The sequence below is a fragment of the Pan troglodytes genome, chromosome 18, assembly GCF_028858775.2.
Source record: "Pan troglodytes isolate AG18354 chromosome 18, NHGRI_mPanTro3-v2.0_pri, whole genome shotgun sequence".
Lineage (NCBI taxonomy): Eukaryota > Metazoa > Chordata > Mammalia > Primates > Hominidae > Pan > Pan troglodytes.
Window position 1 is genome coordinate 6,124,222 of NC_072416.2, and position 15,386 is coordinate 6,139,607.

Consider the following 15,386-nt stretch of genomic DNA (forward strand, 5'->3'; position numbering starts at 1 on the left):
CCTGCCTGGACCTCCCAAAGTGCTAGGATTACAGGTGTGAGCCACCATGCTTGGCCCCAGCTTTTTGTTGTTGTTGCTTTTGGTTTGTTTTTTTTTTTTTTTTTTTTTTGAGATGGAGTCTTGCACTGTTGCCCAGGCTGGAGTGCAGTGGTGCGATCTTGGCTCACTGCAACCTCTGCCTCTTGGGTTCAAGTGATTCTTCCGCCTCAGCCTCCTGAGTAGCCGGGATTATAGGCACCTGCCATCATGCCTGGCTAATTTTTATATTTTTGTAGAGACAGGGTTTTATCATGTTGACCAGGCTGGTCTTGAACTACTGACCTCAGGTGATCTACCAGCCTCGGCCTTCCAAAGTGCTGGGATTACAGGCATGAGCCACTGCTCCTGGCCTATTTTTAAAGGGTCTGGAGTCAACAGTGCATGGATCCAGAACCGTGGGAACAAAGGGGTGGGCACAAGGGCGGGGTGAGGGGTGAGAGTTTAGAGAGGCTTCTCCCTATAAAGCTGAGCATGAACTACTTGGCACGCCTGACGTTGAACCAGGAGCTGAGAACCACACAAGTTAGGAGTCAGAGCAGAGCTGCTCAGGACGTCAGTGTTGGCCCTGTCCCAGGTCAAAGGGATACCCCGGGAAGTGGCTGGACTGAGCCAAGTATCAGCTAGTAGTGGGTGCTCAAGGCTGGTGTAGAGGGGCACCGCCTCCCTGCCAGCACTGTCCTGACACTTGGACCCCATCAGCTCGTTGCAGCAGAGAACCACCCTGGGGAGGGGCCTAGCTATCTCCACTCCACAGAGAAGGCTCCAGGAATCTGATTAACTAAGGCTGAGCCAGCGGAGAGACCAGATTCGGTGTCTAAATTCCTCCCCTTGTCAGGAAAGGGAAGGTTGTGCAGAAGCCTGGACAGTGGATGGCCGCGGGCACTTCCCACCCATGGCAGCAGGAGGGCGGGAGCTCAGAGAGGCTGGGCTCGCCCCGCCAGTGGAGTGGGGACTGCCAGATAAAAGACGAGGCCTTTCCTGGGCAGTGAGTGAGTCCTGGGAGCCCAGGGGCTCTGCCTGCACACCTTGCACTTGCCCCCAGCAGCTTTCACCTGCTGATTTCACAGCCTTTCCTGATTCTTGTTTGACTCGGTCATTTCTGTTGGTGATTCCAAAATGGTGACTTTCTAATTCGGTCATTATTTCTACTTTTATTAGCCGGCATTCTTCTGTAAAGAAGAACTTTCCTCAACGCTGAGATGAACTACGCAATTCCTCCTAAAAAAGGAGGATGAATGCAGCATCTTTTCCCATTTATTTATGGGTTTGTTTATTTATTTTTAGAGACAGGGTCTTACTATGTTGCCCAGGCTGATCTCAAACTCCTGGGTTCAGGCGATCCTCCCACCTCAGCCTTGCAAAGTGCTGGGATTACAGGCGTGAGCCACCACACCAGGCCCCATCCTTTCAACGACCAATTTCCAACTTAAAGAACAAAGGCTTCTGTTTTCCCCTTCTCGGTGCCCAGCACTTGGCCGGCCAGCCTTCCTCCCTCCGTTCCTCTCTTCCTTTCTATACAAACTTCCTTGTTAAATAAAACAGGGGGGCTGCTCCTCCAGCCCCTGGATTGGATGCACTTTCCTGATTTAAAGGAGTCCTTGGCCACTCGTGACCCCGACTTGAACTGTGGTGTCCCCCAAAGTCTCTTTCTTTCCACCCAGGAGTGTTCACTTGCTGGGCGGGGAGGAGAAATTGGGGTGTGACCCACTCAGCACAGACCCACGCCCTGGTCATAAAGCCGCACCACTTCCCCTGCAAATCCAGCCGTTCACTGCCCTGGCCACCGGGCTGCTTTGAAGGGAGATGAGGCATGGGGGCTGCTGAACCCACAACTGTCATTGGCAGCCACTGGCTGGGGTTGAGAGAAGTCAGGCTGGCTGGGGCCGTTGACCATCGGAAGGACCACTGTCATAAGATGTGAGACCAGTCAGGGGCAGCTCAGATGGGGAGAGAGGCTGGCCAGGGCTGCCTTCAGCTGGGGCTGAGCAGTGGAGGGCCTGGTTCCCCATCCTGCCTGCCCTCCTGGGCCTGGTCTTCTCAGCAGATGGGGGCGACTGCAGCGCCTCTTGGGAGGGCGATCGTGAGAGGCAGAGGCCTCTTGAGTGCTGGCTGAGGGGTGTCCACCCGTGGGACATGCTCCATGCTTTTCTGTCTCGCCTGCCTCACAAGCTAAGCATGAGGAAGACCAGGCTGTGAGGTGACGCGTCCCCCCCACCCTTCCCCACAGGTGTGAATGACAGAGGTGGTGCCATCCAGCGCGCTCAGCGAGGTCAGCCTGCGCCTCCTCTGCCACGATGACATAGACACTGTGAAGCACCTGTGTGGCGACTGGTTCCCCATCGAGTAAGTGGAGCGGATTGCAGGGTTGGGGAGAGCCCATGAGCCTCAGGTGCAGAAGCTGGGCGGTGGGGGTGGGGGCCTCTTGGGCCCTTAGGACCGTGCTGCAAAGGTGGGAATGGCCTGGAGGGGCCACAGGGGTCCCAGGTTACCCACCTCATCTAGGGACCCCTGCTGCTGGGCTCTTTCCACTTCTCAGGGTGTGCAGAGTTCCCCAGAAGGGCTCTGTGAGAAATTTCAGTTACAGAGCTATCGGGTGTGGTGCTATTTATAATTCAGAAAATTTAGAAGCCACTCAAGTATCTTAACAGCAAGGAGTTGGTTACATGCATTAGAGTAATTAGAGTATGTGCATATAAAAGTGCAATATTATTCAGCCGGGAAAAAAAAAACCTGTCAAAGAGTTATATTTTTTGATAGAGAAATCTTTTTTACAAGATATTAAAGGAGCCTGTAATCCCAGCAGTTTGGGAGGCCAAGGAGAGCAGATCACCTGACGTCAGGAGTTCAAGACCAGCCTGACCAACATGGAGAAACCCCGTCTCTATTAAAAATAGAAAATTAGCCAGGTGTGGTGGTGCGTGCCTGTAATCCCAGCTACTTGGGAGGCTGAGGCAGGAGAATCGCTTGAACCCAGGAGGCGGAGATTGCGGTGAGCCGAGATTGCGCCATTGCACTCCAGCCTGGGCAACAAGAGCGATATTCCGTTTCAAAAAAAAAAAAAAAAGGTATTAAAGGAAAAAAGGCAGTCTAGAAAACAGTATGTACCGTGATCCTATTTTTATTTGAAAACATGTACAAGATAAAATTTTATAATGATAGGTATGAACTGAGCGGGGGTGAAAAAAATTTTACAAGGGGGTATGTACCATCTAACAGTGTTTCAGTATTTGAGGTGGGTAGATTAATATTAGGCCCTATGATTGTTTCTTCTTGTCTGTCTTGCCTACAATATATGCACATACAGCTTTTTTGATGAAAAAAGTTGACACAAACTTTGAAAATGGAAAATAAACAAGATCTTGCCAGCCACCAGCATTTCCTTGAGTGTTCACCTCAGACTAACTGAACCTCATGCTCTTGGCAGGGCGGTGGCAGGGACCCCTGTGCGGCATCTTTGTGGAAGCGGGAACTGTCACAGTCCAGGTGATGTGGGCTGGCGGTGGCAACATGAGTTAAAAAATTGTTCTTGGCTGGGTGCAGTGGCTCATGCCTGTAATCCCAGCACTTGGGGAGGCCGAGGCAGGCCTGAGGTCAGGAGTTCGAGACCAGCCTGGCCAACATGGTGAAACCTCATCTCTATTAAAAATACAAAAATTGGGCCGGGCACAGTGGCTCACGCCTGTAATCCCAGCACTTTGGGAGGCCGAGGCGGGTGGATCACGAAGTCAGGAGTTCAAGACCAGCCTGTCCAAGGTGGTGAAACCCCGTCTCTACTAAAAATACAAAAAAATTATCTGGGCATGGTGCAGGCACCTGTAATCCCAGCTACTCGGGAGGCTGAGGCAGGAGAATCGCTTGAACCCAGGTGGCAGAAGTTGCAGTGAGCCGAGATTGTGGCACTGCACCCCAACCTGAGCGACAGTGAGACTCTGTCTCAAAAAAAAAATAATAATAATAAATTGGCCTGGTGGCACGCACCTGTAACCCCAGCTACTCGGAAGGCTGAGGCAGGAGAATCACTTGAACCCGCGAGTCAGAGGTTGCAGTGAGCTGAGATCACAACACTGAACTCCAGCCTGGGTGACAGAGTGAGACTCCATCTCAAAATAAAAATAAAAACGTGTTCTTCAGCCCAGCAGTTTAACTGCTGGAAACTAATCTAGAGAAATAAAAGCTGCAGTGAGTGCATAGATCAGACTCTGCCCAGGGTTGCCTGAGAGCCAGTGGAGCCACGCTGGACCGTGGGCCTTGGCCATGTGAGCCACCCAGCCTGCCTGTCTCTCCTGCAGTTCTCGTGGGCCTAAGGTCTCAGGTTCCCAAGACTGTGACATGAACTGGGCTGTGAGGCAGCAAAACTAAACCTACACACCCGTGAAACTCCACGTGCCTCTGTCCTCCTGACCTTGTCTCTCTGGGGCTGGGGCTGGATTCGCCTGTTAATGACCATGTCCTGGGCCTTTATGCCCACTGTTTTTTTTTGCCTGCTCCGCTCAGAGGGGTCTTGGCCTCATTGTTGGTGAGCAGCCGTTAGCAGCCTCAGCCTCACAGTCCCCTTAAGGGCGGGTTCCTCCCTGTCAGGGAAGGCATTGTAAACTCAAACGCCTGTCAGCTGTGAACCCAGCTCTTCCTGGAATCACTCCACTCCCCTAGTCTTCAGTGTCCAGAAGTCTCACAGATTCTCGTAGGCACTCCTCCAGTGTCCAAGGGTGAGAAGGGCCCTAAAATCTTCACTCACCTGGTGGAGGAACAGGGCCCTGCTGCTGACTCTCCGTGAGTTGCTTCCATGGAGACAATTTCATGTCGGATAAAATTATTTTTCCCGGGCCAGGCGCGGTGGCTCACACCTGTAATCCCAGTACTTTGGGAGGCCAAGACGGGCAGATCACATGAGGTCAGGAGTTTGAGACCAGCCTGACCAACATGGAGAAACCCCATCTCTACTTAAAAAAAAAAACACAAAATTAGCCGGGCATGGTGGCACATACCTGTAATCCCAGCTACTCGGGAGACCAAAGCAGGAGAATCGATTGAACACAGGAGGCAACGGTTGCAGTGAGCCGAGATCACGCCATTGCACTCCAGCCTGGGCAAGAAGAGCAAAACTCCGTCTCAAAAGAAAAAAATTCCCATCAGAGATCCCCAGTCCTGTCTAGACAGATCACTGCTTTAAGAAGGTGGCTGTGACAGTTAGGTAGAGACTAAGTGATGGGCACACTCCTCGGCAGCCTTAGAGCAGCAGGCAGAAGTGGCCCAGAGCTCCCTGTGGTTCTGGTGTCTAGAGCACGACCATAGTTGGACTTGACCTGTGGCAGGTTCACCTGAGTATGTTCTGTTTCTCAGGTACCCAGACTCATGGTATCGTGATATCACGTCCAACAAGAAGTTCTTTTCCCTTGCTGCAACCTACAGAGGTGCCATTGTGGGAATGATAGTAGCTGAAATTAAGAACAGGACCAAAATACATAAAGAGGTACGTACGTGTGTGCAGTGAGGACTTGGCAGTCACTGTCACTGGACGGGCCAAGGGGGCTTGCGATGGAATCATGCTGCCTGCTCCACAGCCGTCGTCCAAGGAGCCTGTGACCCAAGGAATCCAAGTGGCCAACGACACTTGTCCCCGGCTGGTGCTTTTCTGTGTGTGTGTGTGATTTCGTGGTGCGTGGGCCTCCAGTCGTGCCCAGCAGCAGGCTTCATAACCACTGTCGTTCTGAAGCAGGCATGAGCGCAGATGATGCATTGAGAATCTGCAGTTATAACGTGCTATGAAAATACCCCTGGTTTGTGTTGGCGGCAGTGTCATAGAAACCGCTAAGATTGCTTCAGCTTGTTGAAGGAAATGCTAGTTACAGTTAGAGGTCAGGGAAAGTACAGAGATAATTTTTTTTCCTCTAACTTCACAGAGCCCTTTAAGATCTAAGAACCCTTTGGGCATCCGTGGACCCACCTCAGTCTCACTTCAGGCTAGCAAACCCCAGTCTGAATGTAAACAGTAAGACCATGGCCACATTGTTCCAAATGGTTGACTTTAGTCAAGATTCTATGTGATGATGTTGGTCATCCCAGCATCTGAGGTAATGTTTACCACCTGAGGATTTAGCCAAGGAGGGAAAAACCCACCAACAACTGGCAGATGGTTCAACTTGTTTGGCTTGAGGTTATTTCTTTAAAAGTTAGAGAAGGGGCTGGGCGCAATGTCTCATGCGTGTAATCTCAGCACTTTGGGAGGCCGAGGCGGGCGGATCATCTGAGGTCAGGAGTTCGAGACCAGCCTGGCCAACATGGTGAAACCGCATCTCTACTAAAAATACAAAAATTAGCCGGGCGTGGTGGCAGGCGCCTGTAATCCCAGCTATTTGGGAGGCTGAGGCAGGAGAATCGCTTGAACCCAGGAGGCAGGGGTTGCAGTGAGCCGAGATCGCGCCATTGCACTCCAGCCTGAGGGACAAAAGCAAGACTTTGTCTTAAAAAAAAAAAAAAGAAGAAGAAGAAAAGTTAGAGAAGGACTGGGCATGGTGGCTCACACCTATAACCCCGGCATTTTGGGAGGCCCAGGTGGGCAGATCACAAGGTCAGGAGTTCGAGACCAGCCTGGCCAACATGATCAAACCTTGTCTCTACTGAAAGTAAAAATAAAAATAAATTAGCCAGGCATGATGGCGCATACCTTTAATCCCAGCTACTCAGGAGGCTGAGGCACAAGAATCACTTGAACCCAGGAGGCAGTGGAGGTTGCAGTGAGTGGAGATTGCACTATTGCACTCCAGCCTGGGTGACAGAGTGAGACTCTGTCTATAAATAAGTAAATAAAAGTGCAAGAAGGCATGTCTCTCCCTTTAAGGACCCGAATCCACTGGCATCTACCCTGTTTTGCCTGTGGTCATACTCTGTCTGGCACAGCTTTTTTCTCCTGAGTTACTTTTTCTGTCCTAGCTTCCTCCTGAGCTTTTTTCTTTGATTTTTAAGAGCTAAGATGTAGCAGAAAGCAAGTGTCAACATTCTTTTCTCTCCTCTTTTTTTTTTTATTGAAACGGAGTCTCACTGTCACCCAGGGTGGAGTGCAGTGATGCGATCCTGATCCCGGCTCACTGCAGCCTCCGCCTCTCAAGTAGGTAGGACTTTAGACGTGCGTCACCACACCCAGCTAATTTTTGTATTTTTAGTGGAGATGGGGTTTCACCATGTTGGCCATGCTGATCTGGAACCCCTGGCCTCAAGTGATCCGCCTGCCTCGGGGGAGTGCTAGGATTACAGGTGTGAGCCACCGTGCCCAGCCTGATCTCTCTTCTTAATGGGACATATGGTCCCCCCCTTCCCCCCATGACTCATTCCCCTGAACCCCATCCCCCTCCGGCTGGCTTTCCTGAGTGCCCCCTGGTGACTGTGTGCCTGCCCCCAGGTGGCGGCTGGGTCTCTTCCTCCTCTGGAATGTGTTTGTGTTCCCTCGAGGCCGACATGGGGACCCTTTGGCTCGTGTTCCCGGCTCTCAGTAGAGGGCCCTCTGGCCTGCACGCTGGCACTCATTCGTCTGGCCCCTTCCTCTCAGGCTTAGTGAGTTCAAGGTCAGGGCAAAGTAGACCCTGTTAAGAGATGTCAGCTGGGGAACAGACACCCTTCCTGCAGGCCTGGAGTAACAAGAGTGATAAGGACGCCTTCCTCCCTGGACTGACATGTCCGGGTGAACTGTGGCTTGAAGAGGGCTGGGAGAGCAGGGAGACTGGACAGCCTGACCCCAGCCCAGCACATGGGAGCAGAAAGGCCTTCTTGTTCTTTACGAGTTGGAAGATGATAAGAGCCTCATGCTGATCAGATTCATGACTCCCACCCGGAATTCCATCTCTAGAACCAAGAGATGGTGGGTGGCTTTACGCAGGTGTGGCGGTGTCCTCTGCCTGTGGGGGCAGCAGAAGGGGTTGGACGGCCGCCCAAGTCTCACTCCTCCAAGATCACCTGGGGCAGCGTGCGATTCTTTAACTGAACCTCTAAAACTTTGCATTTGTCCACTGTCCTGCATCCAGGCCTACCAGGTGACATGCGTGCATTCCCATGAGGCCCGCGTGGTGCTGTGTAGTTGCTGCCTTCATGCCATAACTTTACCTTGTGCTGGCATCAGAGCCTCATTCCCGTCCTTGGCTAGGCCTCCCACACACCCCTAAGAGAAGCTCCTTTTGTGTGTGTTCTTCTTTTCAGCTGTTTTTCACCAGAAGGGCGTAAATGCTCTCATTTCCTTGGGGAGTGGGGGCCCCTCTCCAGTACCTCTTGATTCTGCCCCTCCCAGTCGGTGTCCCTCTGGCTGTCGTGGGGAGTCGGTGCGGAGCCCGCCTGGGCCGGGCTGTGCAGTGAGCCGTGCACCAGAAGTGTGAGCCTGACTTTCTCTCTGACTCTTCCTCTAGGATGGAGATATTCTAGCATCCAGCTTCTCTGTTGACACACAAGTCGCGTACATCCTGAGTCTGGGTGTCGTGAAAGAGTTCAGGAAGCACGGCATAGGTAAGGGCAGCCGGGCCCGCGGCTTGGCGCCCGCCCCACCCCCTTGCCCCACCCCACCCCCATCCCATCTGCACCCAGTCTCTTCCCTGGCCCCAACAACTCTGGCTCGTGAACATCCCTCAGTCTCATCTTCCATCCTCGTTCCCGTCTTGGGCCAGACCTTCATCATCCCTCCCCTGCCAGCACACCCACCACCTTCAGCCATCCTCTTTCCACATGCCCCCAGGCCTTTCTGCTGCAGCCTCGCTCAGCCCCCAGGATGGAGCTGAGGAAACCGGCACCTCTCACTTCTGCTGCCGCCACACGCACAACTCGTGTATTCACTGCTCACGATTCAGAGTAGAAAGCGTGAACACGCACGAGGAAGCAGCACTCACCGTTTCTCCGATGTCCCACCCCGCTCGGCCACACGGCCAGTGAGCGGCAGAGTCTTAATTAATTTTAAACCCAGGCCCATCTAGTCCATGTTTTCCTGGGCTCACATTTACCCTGTTTGTTGTCTGAAAGGGAGTCTCCATGCGGGCCCAGCCCATGGGAGGGCGCTACCAGGCCACCTCTGCAGTCCCTCCCAGCAGTCTGTAGCTACCAGGCTCCATCTGGCCATGAGATTTTAGGGACTTTGACAGTGGTGGTGAAGAAAGGCTGGTCTCTGATATGGTGGGCCGAGACATCTCTGAGAGACTCATGCAAAGCCCCCGTCCTAGCCCAGTCATCCTTCTTTCCTAACTGCTCTGCCTGCATTACCTTTACCTCTTCTCCCCAAGGTTCCCTCTTACTTGAAAGTTTAAAGGATCACATATCAACCACCGCCCAGGACCACTGCAAAGCCATTTACCTGCATGTCCTCACCACCAACAACACAGCAATAAACTTCTATGAAAACAGAGACTTCAAGCAGCACCACTATCTCCCCTATTACTACTCCATTCGAGGGGTCCTCAAAGATGGCTTCACCTATGTCCTCTACATCAACGGCGGCCACCCTCCCTGGACGATTTTATATCCTTAACTTCTGGGGGAGAGGGACTGTGGCTTCCTGTCCATAAGGTGGCAGAGCCAGTGAGCAAGTTGGAGCTGTGGTCCCCCTCAGATGATGTTCAGGTGGCCAAGCTTATGGACGCTTCTCTCCCTTACCTGATCGTGTTGTGGGTAAACCTGACGCACATTTGGGTAAATCGAGTTGCACATATTACCATGTTGCCCAGGCTGGTCTCGAACTCCTAAGCTCAAATGATCCGCCTGCCGCAGCCTCCCAAATTACTGGGATTATAGGCATGAGGCCCGCACCCAGCTGGAGAGCCTCCTGCTCCATTTGCACTGGGGATCAGCAGTGCACAAAACAGACAGGATCCCCTGTCCTCCCAGAGCCTGTGCTAGCAGAGGGGAAACAAGTGCGGAGAGAAGAGATTTTTACTTTTTTTGAATACTTGGGTTCAAACCTTCCTTATAGGATGCATGACCCAAAGGTGTGCCCTTCCCTGCTTCCTCCTCCTTAACTCTCACTGGCCCCTGACAGGTCAGAGGGAAGCCAGGAAACTTTATAATAGTCAGAATGTGGCCCAAAAAATGCTGTGCGTGTGTGTGTGTGTTTTCAAATTCATGAGTCTAGGATTTATTCATTACATAGAATAATAAGCAGGAAAGAGAGGGGTGACCCCACACTCCACAGGCCGTCTAGCTTATGTGAAGACAGGCATCCAGGGGGTCAGCACTGTTGACCCCCTCCTTGTCATAAGGACAGGGCTCTGTCTCTCTTGCTGCCCCAAAGGTTGAGAATCTAGGGAGAACCAGAAGCATCTGCTCTTCTGCCAGGCCCCTTCCCCACCCCCCGTACATCCCTGGGTGTGGTGTCCACATGCCTGCAGCCTCACTCAGAAGGTCCTTCTGTCCCCAGACCCCACCCTCTGTTGTTTTGCACAGCAGAGGCCACTTCGTCTCATGAGCCTTTCCAGCTCTGCAGAGGCTTAGCGGGCTCTCAGCCTCCGAAGCCTGGCTTGCCATCTGCACACAGTCCCACAGGCCACTGCGCGGGCCCCTGATGACTGTGCCCTGGCGAGCGTGGTCAGGGCAAGTCGGAATCTTCCTTAACAGAGCCCCACGGACTACATCCAGCACCTGGGCTCTGCACTAGCCAGCCTGAGCCCCTGCTCCATTCCGCACAGAGTCTACCGCCAGGCCCACAGCCTGCTCTGCAGCTTCCTGCCATGGTCGGGCATCTCTTCCAAGAGTGGCATCGAGTACAGCCGGACCATGTGATGTCGGCTGGGCAGCCGCCACCAGGCCCCACCCTTCGGCCCCCTGCAGAGCCCGCCTTCCTGTCCATCTGACCCCTTCTATTTTCTGCAAGGAGCTGCCAGCCATCTAACTGGGCTCATCGGCCTGCCCCAGCTGCAGGCCCGGTGCTACACGGGCTCGGGAACAGAACATCGTGGGCACGCGCAGAGCATGCCCATCTGTGGCAGGTACGCCACAGCAGACACGAGGGTATGGGAGCTTGGTGCCTCCAGCCACAAAAGCGGAAGGCCCTGGATGGGCACAGAGAACGGCAGAGCCGGAAGGGGCCGTGGGGACTGCAGAGTCCACCACCTTATGCACCAGCACAGCCCAGAGGTTTGGTGACTTGTGCCAAGCTAACACAGCAGGCTTCACGGCCACTGGGCTGTGCACCCGACTTTGGATCCATCAGTGCCTTTATTTGTGTGGGGACTGAGAGGCGCCTATTGGCTGCAGGCAGACACCATGGCCTGGAGAAGGGCTCATGCTCCTGGAGCACCCAGGCCCAGCTGTGTGGCCCATAGGCGGGGTGTGGGGTGGGCAGAGTGTCTCCGCCGGGCCTTCACCCTGCCCTGCTCTTCTCTTTCCCACAGGCTCTTCAGCTCCCCTTCCTGCTTCTGGAAACCTCTGCCTGCTGCCCTGGCCCTGCCCGCCTGCGCATGCACCGTCCCCAGGGCTGACCCAGTGTGGCTGCATTCACTGGGAGGGGGCTGCCCTCACTGGGCCTCTCCCACTCTGCTGCCTGTTCTTGCAGCTCCTTCCTGGAAAGCTGGAGGGGACTTTCTCCTGCAAGGGAGGAACGCAAGTATTATGGACACACTTGACCGTAAAGGCACAGGAGCCTCGGAACAAGGGGGCGCAATAAAGGGAATGGCCAGTCCCCCTCCAGAACCAGCCCAAAGAAGCCGGGGGGTGAGGAGTGGCCCCCACTCCTCCATGAGGGGCTGATGAGGGGTGGGCAGCCTGGGGGAGGCTTTCCTCGCAAGCACAGAGCTCTGAGGCTCAGCCCCCCGGCACAGGCGGTCACGCATCGGGACGGTTCCTACTCCTCAGCACCTTCTGTGCAGTTACCAGTGCCCTGGGAGGTCACACTGCCCGTTGGACCTTGGCATGCTCCATTCAGCTGACCTGCTGAGGACAGGCATCGCCGAGACTCCTTGGGTCCCCCCCGCCCTCCCTCATGCTGCCACAAGCTACTGCTCCAAGGCCTAGCCACATGCAGACAGGAGGAAGCTGAGCTCGACATTAGGCCTCAAGGCTGCCATCTGTCTTGTAGGGCCTGGCCTTGTGGGCAGGGGGCAGTCCTGTGCCTTGTGGGCCCTCAGCCTCTGAGGGCAGAGATGCTGTCAGTGCCGCAGGTGCATCACACACTTCTAGCATCCTCTCCACCCTGCATTCCAAATGCTGCTTGCTGCCTGCCCTGCCATCCGATGCAGGGGTGGGGTGGGGGGCGGAGTCCCGCCCATCATAGCTGCAGTGTCACAAAGCCATGGCAGAGGGTCCTAGCGGCGCCACCCTGCCCCAGCCTGAGGAGGAGGGAGAGGGAGGAACAACCCTGGGCAGACGGGGCCTCAGGGACCTGTGTCCTTCCTCCTCCAGAGCTGCCCAGCCACGGGCTCTCAGGGTGCTGGGGCAGCCCCAGGTCCCCTCTTGAACTCAGCTGGGGCCAGGGGCCCTCAGAATGAAGGCAGGCACCAGGCAGGAGCAGCATCCCCCTCCTTGACGGTGCTGGCAGGAGGGCCGCGCCATGCTGACTGCCTGAACTTCTGCTGACCTGACGGTGCTGGCGGGAGGGCCGCACCATGCTGACTGCCTGAATCTCTGCTGAGGCTGCCTGCCTGCCGGGCCCAGCTCAGCGCCCTCTCCACTGCGAATCAGTGGTGATCATGTGATTTCTATTTCTGCCCCACAGGGTAAGGGACGAGTCTTCTGGAAGGCTCTGCCATGGACATTTGTCCTCGGGCTCAGAGGCCCCACCCTGCCCCACACCTGCCCCTAATCACTGCAATGTCCAGCCCAGTGTTGAACAGATTGTAGCGTTCTGTCTCATTACGAGCAAATAAATAGACTTTCGTTGGAGTTCGTCACATCCTGTTTCCCGCACCCGCCTGGCTGCACCTCGGGCTTCACCCTGTAGCTGAAGTTGGCCTCAAGCTACTTGTCACTGGCAAGGCCCCAGGATGGCTTCCAGATAAAGGGGCCAGTGGTTTTGTGTGATTAACCCTGTCAGAGAATGAGAACCTTTGGCCAGGCACGGTGGCTCACGCCTGTAATTCCAGCACTTTGGGAGGCCGAAGTGGGCGGATCATGAGGTCAGATCGAGACCAGCCTGGCCAACATGGTGAAACCTCGTCTCTACTAAAATACAAAAATTAACCGGGCGTGGTGGTGTGCACCTGTAGCCCCAGCTACTCGGGAGCCTGAGGCAGGAGAATCGCTTGAACCCAGGAGGCGGAGGTTGCAGTGAGCTGAGATGGCGCCATTGCACTCCAGCCTGGTGACAGAGCGAGACTCCAGAAAAAGAATGTGAAACTGGGGAAGAGGTTCTAGAGTTGAGAAGCACATTAGGTCCTTTTTTCACTGGAAGGTCCCCAGCAGCTGCCCTGTCTGGGCATCTCCCTGGCTGTAGGCCTTGAGCTGGGGCCCAGTCCAGGCAGGCGGCTCCAAGGTTGATTTGGTGCACCCCTCTGTGGAGCCTGAGGTGCGTGCCCGCCCAGCACAGACCTGGTGCTTCTGTCAGCCTCTCATGGAAACTTCTGGCCACCCTCAAGGGATGATGTTGTTCCTCTTAGAGATGAGGAGAACTGGCTCGGGGGCTGGGAGTTACCAAGGAGCCACACAGTTTGTGAGTGTTTGGCCCAGGCCTGGGCCACTCTGAGGCCTGCGTGGCTGCTCTGTTACACCATTCTTGTGCCTTTGACCTCATCCAGTGGCCGGGAGACATGCAACTTGCCGAGGGTCCTCCCAGGAGAGGGTCTGAAGCATCTGCAAGATGGAGTAGGGGTGGACGCTGGTGCCCTGGGAGGCCAGGCAGCTGGGCGCGGTGGACACATGTCCAAAGCCATGGGGTGAGTGAAACCAGATTAACCCGCTGAGCTTGCCCACGGGAGCGTCTGCTGGGGAGACACAGTCTCGGTTACTCCAGCAAGGACAGTTGCACCTTTGCTGATGAGCCAGCTTGCGGTTAAGAGGGTAACTCTTGGGGGCCCTTGGTCAATTGTGTGACCAATTAGTAACTTGCCCAGGTGGGGCTGCGGCTCCTCAGGCCCTGCTTCAGTGAGGCCAGGCAGGACTGCCACTGCTCCAGGCCTCTCAGCATAGCCCCACCGGACCGCAGAGCTGGGACACAAACGCTCGTGCTCCACTTGGGGGCAGAAAGGGAGTGTGAGACCCAGGGAGAGGTAGGACACACACAAGATGCACCTGGACATAGCACGGAGGCCAGCCCTGAACGGAGCTGGCTCTGCCCCAGGCCTGCTCAGGGGTGGAGCCCGAGGCAGCCTTGGGTCTCCCCGCTCCCTGCACACACCACCCAAGGATCTCTTGTAGGGTAGGGGTCCTTCATACTTTCAGGACGGAGACAGACTCCTGGTCTTCCATTCCTAGCCCACCGGCGTTCAGGGACTCACGGGGTAAGGGGCGTGCCCAGGGGTGGTCAGTGTGTATTTTCTTTTTTCTTTTTTTTTTTGAGATGGAGTCTCACTCATTCTGTTTGCACTCCAGCCTGGGTGACAGAGTGAGATCTTGGCTCACTGTCAGCTCGGCCTCCCGGGTTCACGCCATTCTCCTGTCTCAGCCTCCCGAGTAGCTGGTACAACAGGCGCCTGCCACCATGCCCGGCTATTTTTTTTGTATTTTTAGTAGAGACAGGGTTTCACCATGTTAGCCAGGATGGTCTCGATCTCCTGACCTCGTGATCCGCCTGCCTCGGCCTCTGAAAGTGCCAGGATTACAGGCATGAGCCACCGCGTCTGGCCGAGGTCAGTGTGTATTTTCATGAGCGTCCGCTTGCTCAGGCCAAGTGCTGCTTTCTCCACATCGACTCCCACCCCAGCATGCCATGACTGTGGCTTTTTTGCCTCTCAGTCTGTTGGAGTGCTTCTCAAAAAGGCTTTGGGAGGTTTTGCGGGAGGGACTGTCTAGAGGCCAATTTAGGGCCAGTTTTCTTTGGGGCCAGCATGTGGCTGCAGCAGATGTCCTCTCAGGGGTAAGATCCTGGCTACAGCTGTCTGTGGCTGAGTTACAGACTGACTTTTTTTTTTTTTTTTTTTTTTTTGAGACGGAGTCTTGCTCTGTGGCCCAGGCTGGAGTGCAGTGGCGTGATCTCGGCTCTCTGCAAGCTCCGCCTCCCGGGTTCACACCATTCTCCCGCCTCAGCCTCTGGAGTAGCTGGGACTACAGGGGCCCGCCACCATGCCTGGTTAATTTTTTTTGTATTTTTAGTAGAGATGGGGTTTCACCGTGTTAGCCAGGATGGTCTCGATCTCCTGACCTCGTGATCTGCCCGCCTCGGCCTCCCAAAGTGCTGGGATTACAGGCATGAGCCACCGTGCCTGCCGGAGTAACAGACTATCTTAAAGCTTCAC

At 54.8% G+C, this 15,386-nt stretch overlaps 2 protein-coding genes across 11 annotated transcripts in view; both read left to right on the plus strand.

Annotated features, from left to right (window-relative positions):
* The window catches only part of NAA60 (N-alpha-acetyltransferase 60, NatF catalytic subunit), a 40,640-nt gene extending 29,811 nt beyond the window's left edge, over nt 1-10,829 (plus strand). For 6 of the 10 annotated variants that reach the window (XM_063796556.1, XM_063796554.1, XM_054668790.2 and 3 more), the window contains 5 exons: nt 2,267-2,382; nt 5,380-5,509; nt 8,430-8,526; nt 9,291-9,525; nt 10,626-10,829. In XM_063796556.1, the coding sequence (XP_063652626.1) occupies nt 2,273-2,382; nt 5,380-5,509; nt 8,430-8,526; nt 9,291-9,525; nt 10,626-10,782 (729 nt within the window). In that variant the 5' untranslated portion in view covers nt 2,267-2,272 and the 3' untranslated portion in view covers nt 10,783-10,829. Of the gene's footprint in view, nt 1-2,266; nt 2,383-3,469; nt 3,523-5,379; nt 5,510-8,429; nt 8,527-9,290; nt 9,526-10,625 lie in introns of those variants that run through there. The other 4 variants (XM_054668789.2, XM_054668788.2, XM_054668791.2 and 1 more) reach the window with 2 other exon arrangements.
* On the plus strand, nt 10,626-12,887 carry NAT15 (uncharacterized LOC100609520; the record flags this gene model as incomplete). The annotated part of the gene is given in 3 exon segments (NM_001246640.1): nt 10,626-10,988; nt 11,394-11,705; nt 11,708-12,887. Coding segments are annotated over 3 exon segments (549 nt in total). The 3' UTR covers nt 11,928-12,887.
* Between the last annotated feature and the right edge of the window lie 2,499 nt (nt 12,888-15,386).